This window comes from Tenebrio molitor, chromosome 7, assembly GCF_963966145.1.
Source record: "Tenebrio molitor chromosome 7, icTenMoli1.1, whole genome shotgun sequence".
NCBI lineage: Eukaryota > Metazoa > Arthropoda > Insecta > Coleoptera > Tenebrionidae > Tenebrio > Tenebrio molitor.
The window spans coordinates 1,679,202-1,691,568 of record NC_091052.1 but is presented as its reverse complement, the minus strand read 5'-3'; the positions used below and the strand labels follow the sequence as shown (position 1 = coordinate 1,691,568).

The 12,367-nt window shown below is 30.9% G+C and overlaps 6 protein-coding genes across 8 annotated transcripts in view; 2 read left to right on the top strand and 4 right to left on the bottom strand.

The window, feature by feature from the left end:
• rdgA (retinal degeneration A) overlaps positions 1-2,789 on the bottom strand; it is a 133,277-nt gene extending 130,488 nt beyond the window's left edge. The window contains exon 1 of one of the 2 annotated variants that reach the window (XM_069052731.1): positions 2,554-2,789. In XM_069052731.1, the coding sequence (XP_068908832.1) occupies positions 2,554-2,591 (38 nt within the window). In that variant the 5' untranslated portion in view covers positions 2,592-2,789. Of the gene's footprint in view, positions 1-1,945; positions 2,005-2,553 lie in introns of those variants that run through there. The other variant, XM_069052734.1, reaches the window with a different exon arrangement.
• A 455-nt stretch (positions 2,790-3,244) lies between these two features.
• Rbm13 (RNA-binding motif protein 13) lies at positions 3,245-4,957 on the bottom strand. The gene is made up of 8 exons (XM_069052760.1): positions 4,810-4,957; positions 4,710-4,756; positions 4,517-4,660; positions 4,279-4,461; positions 3,858-3,987; positions 3,640-3,804; positions 3,509-3,583; positions 3,245-3,452 (listed from the first exon to the last, which is right to left on the bottom strand). Exons 1-8 carry the CDS (start codon positions 4,822-4,824, stop codon positions 3,303-3,305), a joined length of 909 nt encoding a protein of 302 aa, XP_068908861.1. The 5' UTR covers positions 4,825-4,957; the 3' UTR covers positions 3,245-3,302.
• Positions 4,958-4,977: 20 nt separating this feature from the next.
• Positions 4,978-6,279, top strand: EMC10 (ER membrane protein complex subunit 10). The gene is made up of 5 exons (XM_069052770.1): positions 4,978-5,144; positions 5,192-5,455; positions 5,510-5,694; positions 5,959-6,055; positions 6,108-6,279. Exons 1-5 carry the CDS (start codon positions 5,082-5,084, stop codon positions 6,198-6,200), a joined length of 702 nt encoding a protein of 233 aa, XP_068908871.1. The 5' UTR covers positions 4,978-5,081; the 3' UTR covers positions 6,201-6,279.
• Positions 6,213-7,633, bottom strand: CRIF (growth arrest and DNA damage-inducible proteins-interacting protein CRIF). The gene is made up of 3 exons (XM_069052762.1): positions 7,443-7,633; positions 6,953-7,383; positions 6,213-6,485 (listed from the first exon to the last, which is right to left on the bottom strand). Exons 1-3 carry the CDS (start codon positions 7,573-7,575, stop codon positions 6,264-6,266), a joined length of 786 nt encoding a protein of 261 aa, XP_068908863.1. The 5' UTR covers positions 7,576-7,633; the 3' UTR covers positions 6,213-6,263.
• A 52-nt stretch (positions 7,634-7,685) lies between these two features.
• On the bottom strand, positions 7,686-8,819 carry LOC138134468 (peroxisome biogenesis factor 10-like). The gene is made up of 3 exons (XM_069052761.1): positions 8,404-8,819; positions 8,111-8,353; positions 7,686-8,058 (listed from the first exon to the last, which is right to left on the bottom strand). The coding sequence occupies exons 1-3, from the start codon at positions 8,665-8,667 to the stop codon at positions 7,720-7,722; spliced, it is 846 nt and encodes a 281-aa protein (XP_068908862.1). The 5' UTR covers positions 8,668-8,819; the 3' UTR covers positions 7,686-7,719.
• A 138-nt stretch (positions 8,820-8,957) lies between these two features.
• Positions 8,958-12,204, top strand: Ugalt (UDP-galactose transporter). 2 transcript variants are annotated; one of them, XM_069052755.1, is made up of 5 exons: positions 8,958-9,157; positions 9,228-9,300; positions 9,389-9,517; positions 10,211-10,425; positions 10,482-12,204. In XM_069052755.1, exons 2-5 carry the CDS (start codon positions 9,288-9,290, stop codon positions 11,124-11,126), a joined length of 1,002 nt encoding a protein of 333 aa, XP_068908856.1. In that variant the 5' UTR covers positions 8,958-9,157; positions 9,228-9,287; the 3' UTR covers positions 11,127-12,204. The 2 variants fall into 2 exon arrangements, with proteins under 2 accessions (XP_068908856.1, XP_068908857.1); XM_069052756.1 differs by lacking the exon at positions 8,958-9,157 and having other exon boundaries at positions 9,378-9,517.
• Positions 12,205-12,367: the final 163 nt, after the last annotated feature.

The following is a 12,367-nucleotide window of genomic DNA, read 5'->3' as shown; positions in this document are numbered from 1 at the left end:
TTGTTTGGACAGCGCCTTCTTTTCGGTGTCCTCATCTCCTCCAACACATTTTTTAATTAAAAATAAACCTATACCTATGTCGCATATAGATCCGAGCATTGGCTATTAGCAGTTTATTATTACCACCAAAATACACGAGGCAAGGAATATTTTAGTGGGTACGTTGGTATGATCCACATATTTTCATCAACAATTAAACTAAAATTATCGGTGTAAAAGTTGAAAACAAACATTACCTAACAAATTTCTATACCATAAATTATTAGTTGTCGTTATTTAGATTTATTATAAACAAGTTTATATTAATAACATAATTACATAAACATTTTTGTTTTATAATACAAAAATTTCCGATAATATTGCGGAATCTGGAAAAGTGCCCCGAATGCTTGCAGCGTTTCCACGTTGAATGGCAAGGGAAATCCTCTCGAAAAGGAATTTCTTTGATTTTGAATCGCCTGATTCCGCGATAAGTCGGTTTCCGATGACATTAATGAAATCGATGGCTTCTTTGCACCAAGGGCCTAAGGTTTCAAATGCTAAACCTTTAAACACGTAGTTTGACGAAATGATTGAACTATATTTGCTATGTTTGCGTTTGCAAGCCATTTCAGCGGCAGAACCTGAGACTTCAGATGATTTCAATACGTAACTGTCTGCAAGTGTATCTACAACAGTGACGTCCCAAACCAAAGGTTGACCTTTAATCCACGGTACTAAAGTCATCCCATCTGGGCGTTTTCCGTCATCCCGAGACAGTCCGTTTGGTTCTAAAGTTGAATTCACATGAATAGAAGTTAAAGACCGGTTGATAATGGAATTAATTTCAGTGTGTCTTGAAAATCTACCACTGCTTTTGAAACAGCTTAGACCGTGGGTGCCAATTTCGTCAACTTTCGCATTGCATTTGCAAATATGAGGTGTACAAAGATTACAACCCAATCTTAAACCAATACAAACTTGGAAGGAAGTGTTATCTAAAAGAGTACCAATATTAGGGGAAGGTATTGCATGTAACCAAGATCCTGATTCTCTGCATTGCAAAGCTTTAAAACGAGCCAAGTCTCTAGGTGAATTAAAGATTAAGTCATTGGCAATTATTCCTTTGATATTAATATTATCCCAATTCTTCTGAAATTGTGGAATTGTTGGTATTTCGTTCTCATTTGCTACACCCCAGACTGCTAAAGCTTCATCATAATGGTGAATATTAAGCTCATTATCCTTTGAGTTTAGTAATAAAGAAACAAGCTTTTTAACCCCATTAATTGAAGATAGGAAAGCAGGGAGGCAAATATCGGAAATGCGACGAATTCCCAGACCACCAAATCTAATCGGTAAAGTGGACTGACGCCATTGTAAATCAGTTAAACGTAAATTAAGTATTCTCTCTAAACAAGACTTTAAAGAAGAATCAATTGAATTAACATAATTAGAAAATTTCCAAAATGGAGTTGTTCTTAATAAAAAATTAAATTTTGGTATGAAAAGACAGTTTTTGATTAAAGTATAAGCCACGTGTCTATTAAGGAGTTGTCGTTTATAATTTCCAACTTCATAATAAATAAACAGTCATTTTCTCTTAATAAACTACACACTGTGCTTTTGTTGATAGAGTTTTAATTGCCTCCCACGACATGGCCGACCTAATTCATATAATTCAAAAGAGAAGTAGGTAGTTTTTCGGCAAATTGCAACGTATGTGGTATAGAACTTGCAATGCTTGAGTAACAAAGTCGTTATAAAAACTGCAACTTTCCAAATTTTGTTAAATTCATTGGTGCAAAAAACGACCGATTTAATTCCATTGAAACCGTCGACAGGAATTGACAATTACAAAGTTACCAACGTTTTTAACGTGATTGAGCAAATAGGTATGCGATTACTTGAAATGGAACTAAAACGAATCAGCTTAAAACTGCATTAAGTAACTATAATGTCTTACTTGTGGATGAATTTTCTTTTTCCTGAATTACGTAAACTATCACTGCATCTGTTTTAAAATAAAAAATATTGAATTATAGAAAATAAACCAAAACACGTTATAAGCTCGAAATTCTTACTAATATAACAGCAGGGAATGAGACGGATCCAAAAATAAATAAACCTGAGGTACTCGTTCGTATTTTTGTTTTCATCGTAAACTCTAAGGACAATTTTATGTTACCGGATTTAAATGTGTCAGTGGAAATACAACAAAACACTTTTCACCTAAATCAGATTAGGTATCTACTAGTCTCGCAAATGCGTTTAAACTGAAATTTGTCGTTTCTTTTCGGTGCATGTTTTGGATTAGTTTGAAATAGTTTCACAAAAGAAATTAATAGCAGGATGTGTTGATGCGCATTGGGAATTTAGGAAAAGCAATTCGTAGACGGGTTGAGATGATCGTTGGAGTAAAGTTAGTTAATCTTTGGGTGGAGTTAATTTGAATCATAAGTAAAAAGTAATGGTAGAATTTTTTTATTTAAACAGGAGAATTTACATAATTTGTAACAGAATTTTGATCGTAATGACCTATTCGTTGAAACTCGAAATAAAAATTCCACTTACATATATTTACTGTTGGAGCCGAACATAAAGAACTTCATTTTAACAAATAATCCACAAACAAACAAAATAAAAGCTTTAATTAAACAATAAACACACACTGCACTAAATACACCATAATAAAAATGTTTACAAAAAGAGCGGTCCGTTGAACAGATCACAAGGAGAAAAGTGTTAACTAACAACCGAATAAAACAAAACCACTTCTTGTTCCCTCGGACTGAATAATGTTTATATTATATTTAGAGCCAGCTCTATTCCGACCTTGGAATTTACCTGTATTTAAAAAACAATTATGTATGTATTGAGAGAAACCGTAGGTAATGTGCAATTATTATGAATGATTTCAATGACACTAAAGAGTTGTGTATTATAAAAAAAAAATAATGTTCAAACGTGTTGGTACGTAATTTGTCGATTTTAAAATTTAAATTAGCGCGTGACGCGGTTCCGCACCAAAGAATATCACATTTGTTAAATCACCCACGGTAACACGTTTTTAGTCAAATAATTAGCATTACAGTTTTTTAAAACATTTCTCTACACTTTTCTTACAACCTTGAATTGATAAAGCTACAATTCTGAGCATCCATAAATCATAAACTGCCCCACTCAAAAAATTCTACTTTCTCCTTTTTTGTCAAGAATTTTATCGCTAGTTCAGTTACACTTGGTGCACAATTGAAACAAAGAATTAACTTAAAAAATTTATTCAAAAATAGTTACATCATGAATTACATAAACCAATGAAATTAGTATGTGCTAGTTGGTTTTGGTTCTTCTCTTTCAACTTCATACTCAATTGATACACGTGGTTTCTGCAACTTTCTTTTAAACATGCTTTTATCTTGTTTTGTTTTACTTGTTTTCTTATCTTTCACAGATGTACTAGGCTGAATATCCTGAAAAAGATGCATGTAACAATTAAAAAAAAATAATTAAATAACATTAAACAAACTTCAATGTCTGATTCTCCTGAAGACTCAAAACTGCTGTCAAGATCTACTTCTTCAGGCTGTCCACTATCACTTTCCTTAAAAAAAAAATTAAAAAAATTTTTTTTTTACTAAGAATATCATCAATAATTACTTCATTTTCACTTTCATCATCTGTATCTGCTGGAATAAATTCTTCCCCATTATCTTCCAGCTCTATTTCCATTTCCTTTTCAATTTCTTCATTTTCAGACTCCACTTCATTTTCTCTTAGAGCATCATCAAAGACTGCTTGTGGTATATTGTACAAATCTTGATACTAAAGACATATTGGTAAATCACTAGAGCCATTTCTAAATTATTTAAACTTACCACTCCTTTCTTTAACCTTTCCAACAATGTTTTCTCTACACCTTTCTCTATCCTTGCTGCTATGAGTGCCTTTTCTTCTCGTCGTCTTTCTCTTCTTTCTATGTTGCGTTGTAGTGGTACAATAAGTTTTCTAAAAGCAAAATGTATAATTTCTTACCTGAACGTTTTTTTTTTTTGGATAATGGGAGGCCATGATTTATTGTGTTGTTGTTGAATTTCCGACGATGTCTGGGTATTCTTTATTGCAAACTAGTAAAACTGACAATAATGCGCGACACATTGACGCTGTTTATAACCTCAAACTTAGAAAAACATAACCTAATTCAACAACACACCTTTACTGTGTAAATTAAATGCAGCCTCCCATTATGCCAAACAACATGAATGCGTTTTAGATACTAATTATAATGAATCTACTTACTGTCTTCTAAGTTTAAGTTTTCTCATTCGTATTAAATATTGAGTTATTTTTACAAATCTTTGTTTGCATTTTGATTTAATAAAACCAGGCCAATACAACAAATTTTCATTGATTTGATGAATGGCCTTTTCAAAATTTCTGGAGAGTTTTACTTTTTCCCATGTCTTTTTTGGAAATGCTGACCTAAAATACATGTTAAAGACTTTTCCACATTTAATACTTTGCTAAAATAAAAAACCTCTCAGCAGTTTTCATATATAAATAAATTATTCCCTTTTCTTCCCTAACAGTGGCATATTGACTATTAGCTAGAGGACAAGATGATCTATTGCATAAACCTGTTAAATTGTATTCATTCCGACAAAATTTCTGCGTTTTTGTACTAAAAATTTACTCTTAAAAAAGATTACTTTGATTTCGGTTGTACTTACTTCACTTTATAGGAACAAAAAGCCTTATTTATTATACTCCACACAACCTAAAATATTATAAAAACAAAAATCTTTTTTTCGATTTTTTACAAAAACTTACGTCGTCGTGTTGCATTTTGAAATGTTACGAGATGTCTAAAGAATCGATAAATTATAAAAAGAAACTAAAACGTAACCACCTCGGTAACATAACCTCAAATTAGAGAAGACGCACGTGTGCTTTTCTTTATAACAAATTTTAGGGAATTTATTTCTATCAATGAAATACACTGACATTTTGGTGGTATGACGTTTTGGTCGTTCATGGTAATGATTGTCAATATTTAATAAAATAACTCGATTGCATAAAATACAATTCATTTCTTGAAGAACATGACTCTCAACTTGATTGAAAAGTTATGTATTTTATTCGTGTTAATTAATTATAATTTTGCGGTAAGATAAATTTTGTAACATGACCAGTTTAAAAATTTTTGTTATAGAGTAATTTGGAACATGATGGGTGGGTGAATATTAAATTAGAACATTGTTTAGTGCCATCAGAAAATCCGACGTTTACTGAAAGAGGCAATATCACAATACAAAGTCTAAGACTGGGACAAGCTGTGGTTAACCAAAACCCATTAACTGAAGAAGAACGCATTTTGTTAAGAGATTTAGCTGCAAAAAATCAATTTTATCAAATTAGATCTACAGTTGTTGCTAATGATGGTACAAAAAATACATTTTTATCAACTGTCAAAGCTGTAAAATGGACAACAATTAGGAAATTGATTATTCTATCTTATTCTTTTTTATAGTGCATGCTAGCTGAAGCTGAGTTAGATGATAGATTGTCAGTATCTCTAGATTATTCAGGGAGAGTAATTGGGATTACTTTAGTTATTGCTTCAAAATCAACTTGTGAAGGAGCTGTAGTGCCTCTAAATACGTTAAAGGAGTTTACCACAAGTGTTTATGTAAGACACAGTGAAGTGGGACCAGTGTAAGTATTATTAAATATGTTGTTACCTAAGAAATGACAACATATCAACTAAAATATTATTTACATAAGAAGTAAAAACTGAAGGTTGTGTAATAAATCACCTTTAGAATGCAGTTTTTAGAAGAAAAATAATTTTATTTGTATTATGCAGCAAGGTACAGCACAATTTTCTGAAAAATTTAATGTTAAAATTTTATTTAAAAAAATTGGCACTTTTTGCCACTTATACAATGATATACTGAATGAAATAAAAAATGTTTTTAGTCCTGATACAGCCACATACATTCAAAAAATTGAAAAAGAAAGGGAAGCAAAGGAAAGGGGTGAAGTTAAAGACAACAGATCTATTTTGGCAAAATATGTAAGTTGTTTACAACAAATAAGAAAATGTGTCCTAATGACAGTAATTTCAGTGGATGTACATTGTGCCTGTTGTTATTTTGTTGATGGTATCATCCATGGCAAATCCTGATGCTGCAGCAAATGGGGGTGGTGCAGCTAGATAAATGAATTCACACTTGTTTTTTTTTTTTTTAATTTATTACATTAACTAATAAATATAACAAAATTTATTGTTTGTCTGGATCAGATGTTTCTGTTTTTCGTTCTGATTTTTTAGATAAAAGTTTATTCACTAAATTCTCATCGCGTGCTTTGCGCTTAGCCTCTTTCATCGCCTTCTTCTGTTCCTTCTCTTTCTTCTCCAACATTTCTTTGAATTTTTCATCCCGAGGATCAACAGTATACCCAAAATGCATGCGCACTTCCTCTATCAGCCGCTCCTTACGTTCCTGTAGTGCAACAGACATAATATTTATTTACGTAACAAGTGAGTAAAGTAATACTTTTTTTTACGAGAAGCGAAGCGAGCGCAAATCCGCCGAGTAAAAAGAAAATACTTTACTGACGAGTTGCATACAACATTTTTTTGGCGTCCGTTATTAAATCCACAGGTTTTTTCAGTCATTCGCGTTCATAAAAAAACTTCTTTTGAATGAACCGCTATGGCACTTTTTTGAACGTTTCTGGACCGATTCAAAAATCACATACATATTTTATGAACGCAAATGAATGAAAAAACCTGTACATTTAATAACGGAAGTCAAAAAAAAAATATATTTGAAAATTTATCTTTCTAAATCACAGATAATATTATATCTTAAGTGATCACCATTTAATAGCATTTTTCTTTATCAATTAGATGTCCTTAACAACTAGCACCATGTGTCTGTCTAGTCAGTATGTGACAAAAACTGACCTTTGCAGCAAAGGCTTCATTCTCCTTTTTACGTATTCGATTGTACAAATCCTGTTTCATGTCTTCCAATTTCTCCATTTTCTTTACCATTTGTTGCTGTTTCAACATAATTTCTTCATGTTTTTCCTGTCTTTTCTTTTTAGCTTCTTCAATCATGTGAGGTATAGTGAAAGGATGAGCCACACGTTCATATTCCTGTGTTTCCTCTAATTCTTCTTTTACAGGCCAACATATTGAGGGATTAACTCCACTAGCTTCACCATACCTACCATACAATCTTCTCATATATTTTAAAGTACCATGGTACCAAATTGTAGGCTCAGGGTAAGGATTTTTTTCAAATAAAAAATTGCGATCGTGTTCTCTTAACCTAGATTTATTACGTTTACGTTCCAATTCCTCTTCTCGAGTTTTTAATTCTTCGTCAACCACTTAAAAACGATAAAAACTACTTATTTGTGCGAACGTAACAATACAAAAAAAAACTAACCGTCAATATCACTTGTGGTTTCTTTTTCCAGTTTTTCGATATCAACTGCAGTAGTCTTATTTCTTACGTTGATGAATATTCTACTAGTTTTAAAAGAGGGAAGACACATTTTAACACATTTATTTCGAATCATTTTTCCTGCTTAACCTCTCTCAACAATATAACCTATAAATGTGACAGTTAAAAATATTGAAACCAAAAAACCCTACATTTTCAATTAGTTTTGAATAAATTTTATTTCACATGATTTAATTCCATTTATTGTGAAAAAGTTCAATTATACATAATTCTGTAATAATATTATTCTGCTTGGCAAGACTACTTCCCTACAAATAGGGCAATTGTGCTGATATTTTAAACTATCAGAAATACAATCCCAGCAAAACACATGTCCACAAGGGGTAGCACAAGCATTCTTTCTATTTTCTGCACATAATATGCAACCTTTTCTGGATACTTCTGTTACACTTGTAATATTATCTGCAATATTTCCATTATTTTTAGAAGACCATATTTGTTGAACAAAATTAAAAAGTATATAAAACAAAGACAAATGTCCTAACATTCTAAAACTTTGAGTAAAAGTATCATCCCTTAACCATTCTCTCACCAACACCTGAAAAACACAATTTATTTTTTTGAAATAAACAAGAATTGACAACTTTTACATATTTAATTCCTAAAATTCTGTTTGAAATGTTGTAATATTTTCCATCAATATAAAAGAGTGAATGATGAATTCTTTTCAGTGTTTGTTTGTGATTCTGCAAAAACTCCAGTATTTTCAAAAATAATGTTTGTGCTTGTTCTGTTAATTCATCAGAACATTTAATTTTATTTTGTACAGAATGTATTAATCTATCAAATAGTGGCTCTCCTCCTATATACAATGATAACCATACTAACTCAACCTTAAATACCCACATTAATAAATAATTATGATTATCTAATAAAATCAAACCAGTTTTGAAGGAATTTTGTTTTCACTATTAAATCTTAAAGTGCCAGTATATTCCTCTCCTAATGTTTGATAATTTCCTAGCGTTGTCATAAAATAATACCACGCATTGGTCAATGCCGGTGTTATCCTTTGAGTTCCGTGATGGTTTCTACCTCCAAATAATTTTGCAATTGTCTGTATATTGTCTTGCATCTCCCTAACAAAACTTTCATCTCGTTGAGCAGAACGCAAAACATCTGCTACGCCAGCTTCAGAGAACGACATCACAAAATCTTGCTGTTTACTTAAGTATTTATTGCATTAACCACGCAATCTCTGCTTAATCCGTCTTATTTTTTAATCAAAATCACGAGCAAAACATATTGAGGTTATTTTATCTAAACAACTTACCAGAAGATGGCGCCAAAAATTCAAAATGAAATAATTGTCAGTTTTAAAATTATCACTTTATTGATAATTATATAAAATAACTTTACAATTGAAACCATAAATTTACATTTCAACCCCAGAGTAAAAATTGAATAGTGTAAAATTTTTATATCAAATGTCAAATTCAAAATTTGAATAATTTAGCGCCTTTTGTGATGTCAACCTTCGACGTGTCAAATCTTAAAAATAAATGTTACACTTTTCAAAGAATGTTTTTAATTTTTCTTTGAATAAACCCGACAAAAAGTGATGCATAACAAGTGAGAGTAAACGAAAGTGATACAATTACTCGTACGTGAATAGGTGTAATTGTCGCTATCTTAAGGTTAGCTTTTTTATTTCCAGGATACATTTTTATTTGTAAAAATTACATTTTTACCGTATTCTAATTTCAGTATAATTCAACAAACGTCCAAAATTGCACTACAGTTGTTACAAAAAAAGACTGCAAAAACATGAAGGTGTCAGGTGTGTATTTTTTCAGTTTATTTTAAATTAATGTACTGTGTAAACTGTTGTGATTATCAAGAATATTTGTGTATCAGGGATGTTTTAGGTGACTCTTCAAAAAACCACATGTTAAAATATGTCAGTTTACTTATTCTGACTGTCCAAAATGCTGCATTAGGCCTTAGTATGCGATATGCTAGAACTCGAGAAGGAGATATGTTTCTATCATCAACAGGTAACTTACATGCTTATAAAACCCAAAGAAAATGATCTGAAAAGTTATTGGTTTTAGTAATGCATGTTTCTAAAATAATAATTTATTTGTCATAATTTTTTATCAAATCAAATGCTTGCCTATAATTAGAAATTATTTAAAATGTACCAAAATTCTCTTGCAGATTATAAAAACCAACCATTTATGAATAAAATCATCATGATTTTTCTTAATTTGCCACTATTACTAGAATAAAAGAAAGAACAATAATATCCATGTTGAAATATTTTTTTTTTGCATACCTATTGGTAATGAAAGTTGACTTTTTTTAACGAAAAATCGTAATGAAAGTATGCAATACTTTTTTTTAATCATTTTATTCAATTCATTGTCAAAGAAAACCTATTATGCATTTCTGTTTTTTTTTAATTTTAGGCCAATTTTCTCAACTTATAACAATATGCAAAAAATGTCGTGTACAACACGTTATGAAAGTCTCTTTTTTTCACTCATTTGCTTGATTAACTCGGGCTCCGTCCTCGTTAATCAAACTGCAAATTCATGAAAAAAAGTATGGCTTTCAACTAGTTGCACAATGCATTATGAATAAATATCTTATTTGTAATGGTGACATGTAAATTCAAACTTTATTTTATAAAATTTAAACCTTCATAATAAGTAAAAATACCCTTTTTTTATTAATCTGTTTTTCAGCGGTTGTTATGGCCGAAGTAGTAAAGTTAGGGACATGCCTGATTATTGTCTACATTGAGAGTGGAGGAATTGTACAGCTTTTTGACACAATTGACAAACAAATCATCCAACAACCAATGGACACATTAAAAGTTTGTGTGCCCTCATTTGTATATGTTATACAGAACAATCTCCTATATGTATCTGCGTCACACTTAGACGCGGCAACGTATCAAGTTTGTACTTTTATATTTTCCCCAAAACAGCAAACGATTAACAAATTGCTTTCAAGGTCACGTATCAACTGAAAATTCTAACAACTGCCATGTTTGCAGTACTGATATTAAAAAAAGAACTCATGAAGACGCAATGGACTTCTTTATTTATGTTAGTAGTAGGAGTAGTACTTGTTCAGTTGGCTCAATCGACGGGTGTAGTGCAAATACATTCAGGCCCTGAACAAAACCGCTTAATCGGATTCATGGCCGCACTCTCTGCTTGTGTGTTGTCAGGTTTCGCCGGGGTTTATTTTGAAAAAATGCTCAAAGGCAGTGATATTACTGTGTGGATGAGAAACGTACAACTTAGTATATGTTCTATACCTTTCGCTTTGATTTCTTGTTTTGTGTATGACGGTGATATCATCTCAAAACGAGGGTTCTTTTTTGGGTATGATAACTTTGTTTATTACCTCGTTTTGTTACAAGCAGGCGGGGGGCTGATTGTTGCTGTTGTTGTAAAGTTCGCCGATAATATCTTGAAAGGTTTTGCAACATCATTAGCCATTGTTATTTCCTGTGTTGCTTCAATATACATTTTCAATTTCAACCTTACAGCTCAGTTTACTGTCGGAGCAGCTTTCGTTATAGGATCAATATTTTTATATGGACACACTCCAAAAAAGAATGTGTCAAATATGTCGACTTATAAAGTATAGAAGTTATTCAAACGACTATAGTCAATTGACTTGATCTTGCGGATGAGGGTAATCGATAAATCAAGTTTAATGATCTACTTTATATCATTTTATATCATTATTTATTTATAAGGCTAGCTTCCACTAGAAGTTGAACAATGAAGCAATAAGATGCTTCAGGTTTTTATATCTCAAAATTGAAATGTAGAAAAATGACTATTTAGTGATATTTATTATAAAAAATGTCATTAGGATCATGTCGCAAATGACTGGATTTGATATTATGCTTAATTAAACAGTAGGATCAAATAGTTTCGAGTTTAATTTGATTAGAATTAGAGATTAGTCGAATATTGATCAAAAATGTAGTCATACATTTTAAATTATTTACATTTTTCTATATTTCCATGTCTTTATTTATAAAAAAAAAAGTATTTTAAAAATATGAACTTTAAATAAATCACAAAAAAAACATGATCAAATTATGAATAATGAGATCTTATTCAAAATTGCCATATTGTGATTAGTATTTGATACGCTTGTGATTTTTTTGTTATATTGATAATTTAATTTTAATTATCTAATTTATTTAATATCAAGGTATGTACTTAATTTCAACCATAATTATATACAGTTAAGTGCAATAGTCCGTTATATTTAGCAAGTAGAGTTAAAAATAAAAAATATTTTTATACAACCAAATGAATTGTTTGTTTAGAAAAAAATATTACCTTGGATAATTAAGAAAATAATCTTATATCGTCCCTATGTAATATCTAATACATGAAATAGACAAAAACAACCGGTGTTTAACTGTATACAGAAAAAAAGTTTTTCTACAAAAAAAAAAGAAAAAACGGGATAATCATGGTTTATAGTTTCACATCAAAAATTATCCTCAGTTCTTCAACTTTGTCCATCCAATCTTCCCTCAAAGGCTCTAAATCGCTTAAAATCTTTCAAATTAGCTTGACGTTTCGTTTTGACAAGTTGTGACATTTATCAAAATCCGTTTACACAGGAGAAAATTTTCAAATTCTGACAGTGTCGAACAAAAAATAAACTTTTGGCGTTTATACAGGTGTATCAGAAATACGGTGCGATCAATTAAAAAATAAATCGAGTCGGCGTGTTACCTATGGCAACCCATGCTATAGCATAGGCTCGATTTATTTCTTAAATGATCGCTCGGTAGCAACAATAATTTTAGCTGGTAACAGAACTCGTTAAATATAACATAATTGTTAAATAACATTGTTGCA

Excerpts from the sequence above, each read along its gene's own strand:
- Rbm13 (XM_069052760.1), bottom strand. Across the intron at positions 4,462-4,516 it reads TATATGAAAACTGCTGAGAG|GTCAGCATTTCCAAAAAAGA; the intron begins GTTTTTTATTTT and ends CATGTATTTTAG. Across the intron at positions 3,453-3,508 it reads CAGGAGAATCAGACATTGAA|GATATTCAGCCTAGTACATC; the intron begins GTTTGTTTAATG and ends CATCTTTTTCAG.
- EMC10 (XM_069052770.1), top strand. The coding sequence starts at position 5,082 with ATGACTCTCAACTTGATTGAAAAGTTATGTATTTTATTCGTGTTAATT. Across the intron at positions 5,456-5,509 it reads TTTTATCAACTGTCAAAGCT|TGCATGCTAGCTGAAGCTGA; the intron begins GTAAAATGGACA and ends TCTTTTTTATAG. Across the intron at positions 6,056-6,107 it reads GATCTATTTTGGCAAAATAT|TGGATGTACATTGTGCCTGT; the intron begins GTAAGTTGTTTA and ends CAGTAATTTCAG.
- CRIF (XM_069052762.1), bottom strand. The coding sequence starts at position 7,575 with ATGATTCGAAATAAATGTGTTAAAATGTGTCTTCCCTCTTTTAAAACT. Across the intron at positions 7,384-7,442 it reads AACCACAAGTGATATTGACG|TGGTTGACGAAGAATTAAAA; the intron begins GTTAGTTTTTTT and ends ATCGTTTTTAAG. Across the intron at positions 6,486-6,952 it reads ATGAAGCCTTTGCTGCAAAG|GAACGTAAGGAGCGGCTGAT; the intron begins GTCAGTTTTTGT and ends GTTGCACTACAG.
- LOC138134468 (XM_069052761.1), bottom strand. The coding sequence starts at position 8,667 with ATGTCGTTCTCTGAAGCTGGCGTAGCAGATGTTTTGCGTTCTGCTCAA. Across the intron at positions 8,354-8,403 it reads ACAAAATTCCTTCAAAACTG|GTTGAGTTAGTATGGTTATC; the intron begins GTTTGATTTTAT and ends TGGGTATTTAAG. Across the intron at positions 8,059-8,110 it reads GAATTTTAGGAATTAAATAT|GTGTTGGTGAGAGAATGGTT; the intron begins GTAAAAGTTGTC and ends TGTGTTTTTCAG.
- Ugalt (XM_069052755.1), top strand. Across the intron at positions 9,518-10,210 it reads TATGTTTCTATCATCAACAG|CGGTTGTTATGGCCGAAGTA; the intron begins GTAACTTACATG and ends TCTGTTTTTCAG. Across the intron at positions 10,426-10,481 it reads TAGACGCGGCAACGTATCAA|GTCACGTATCAACTGAAAAT; the intron begins GTTTGTACTTTT and ends ATTGCTTTCAAG.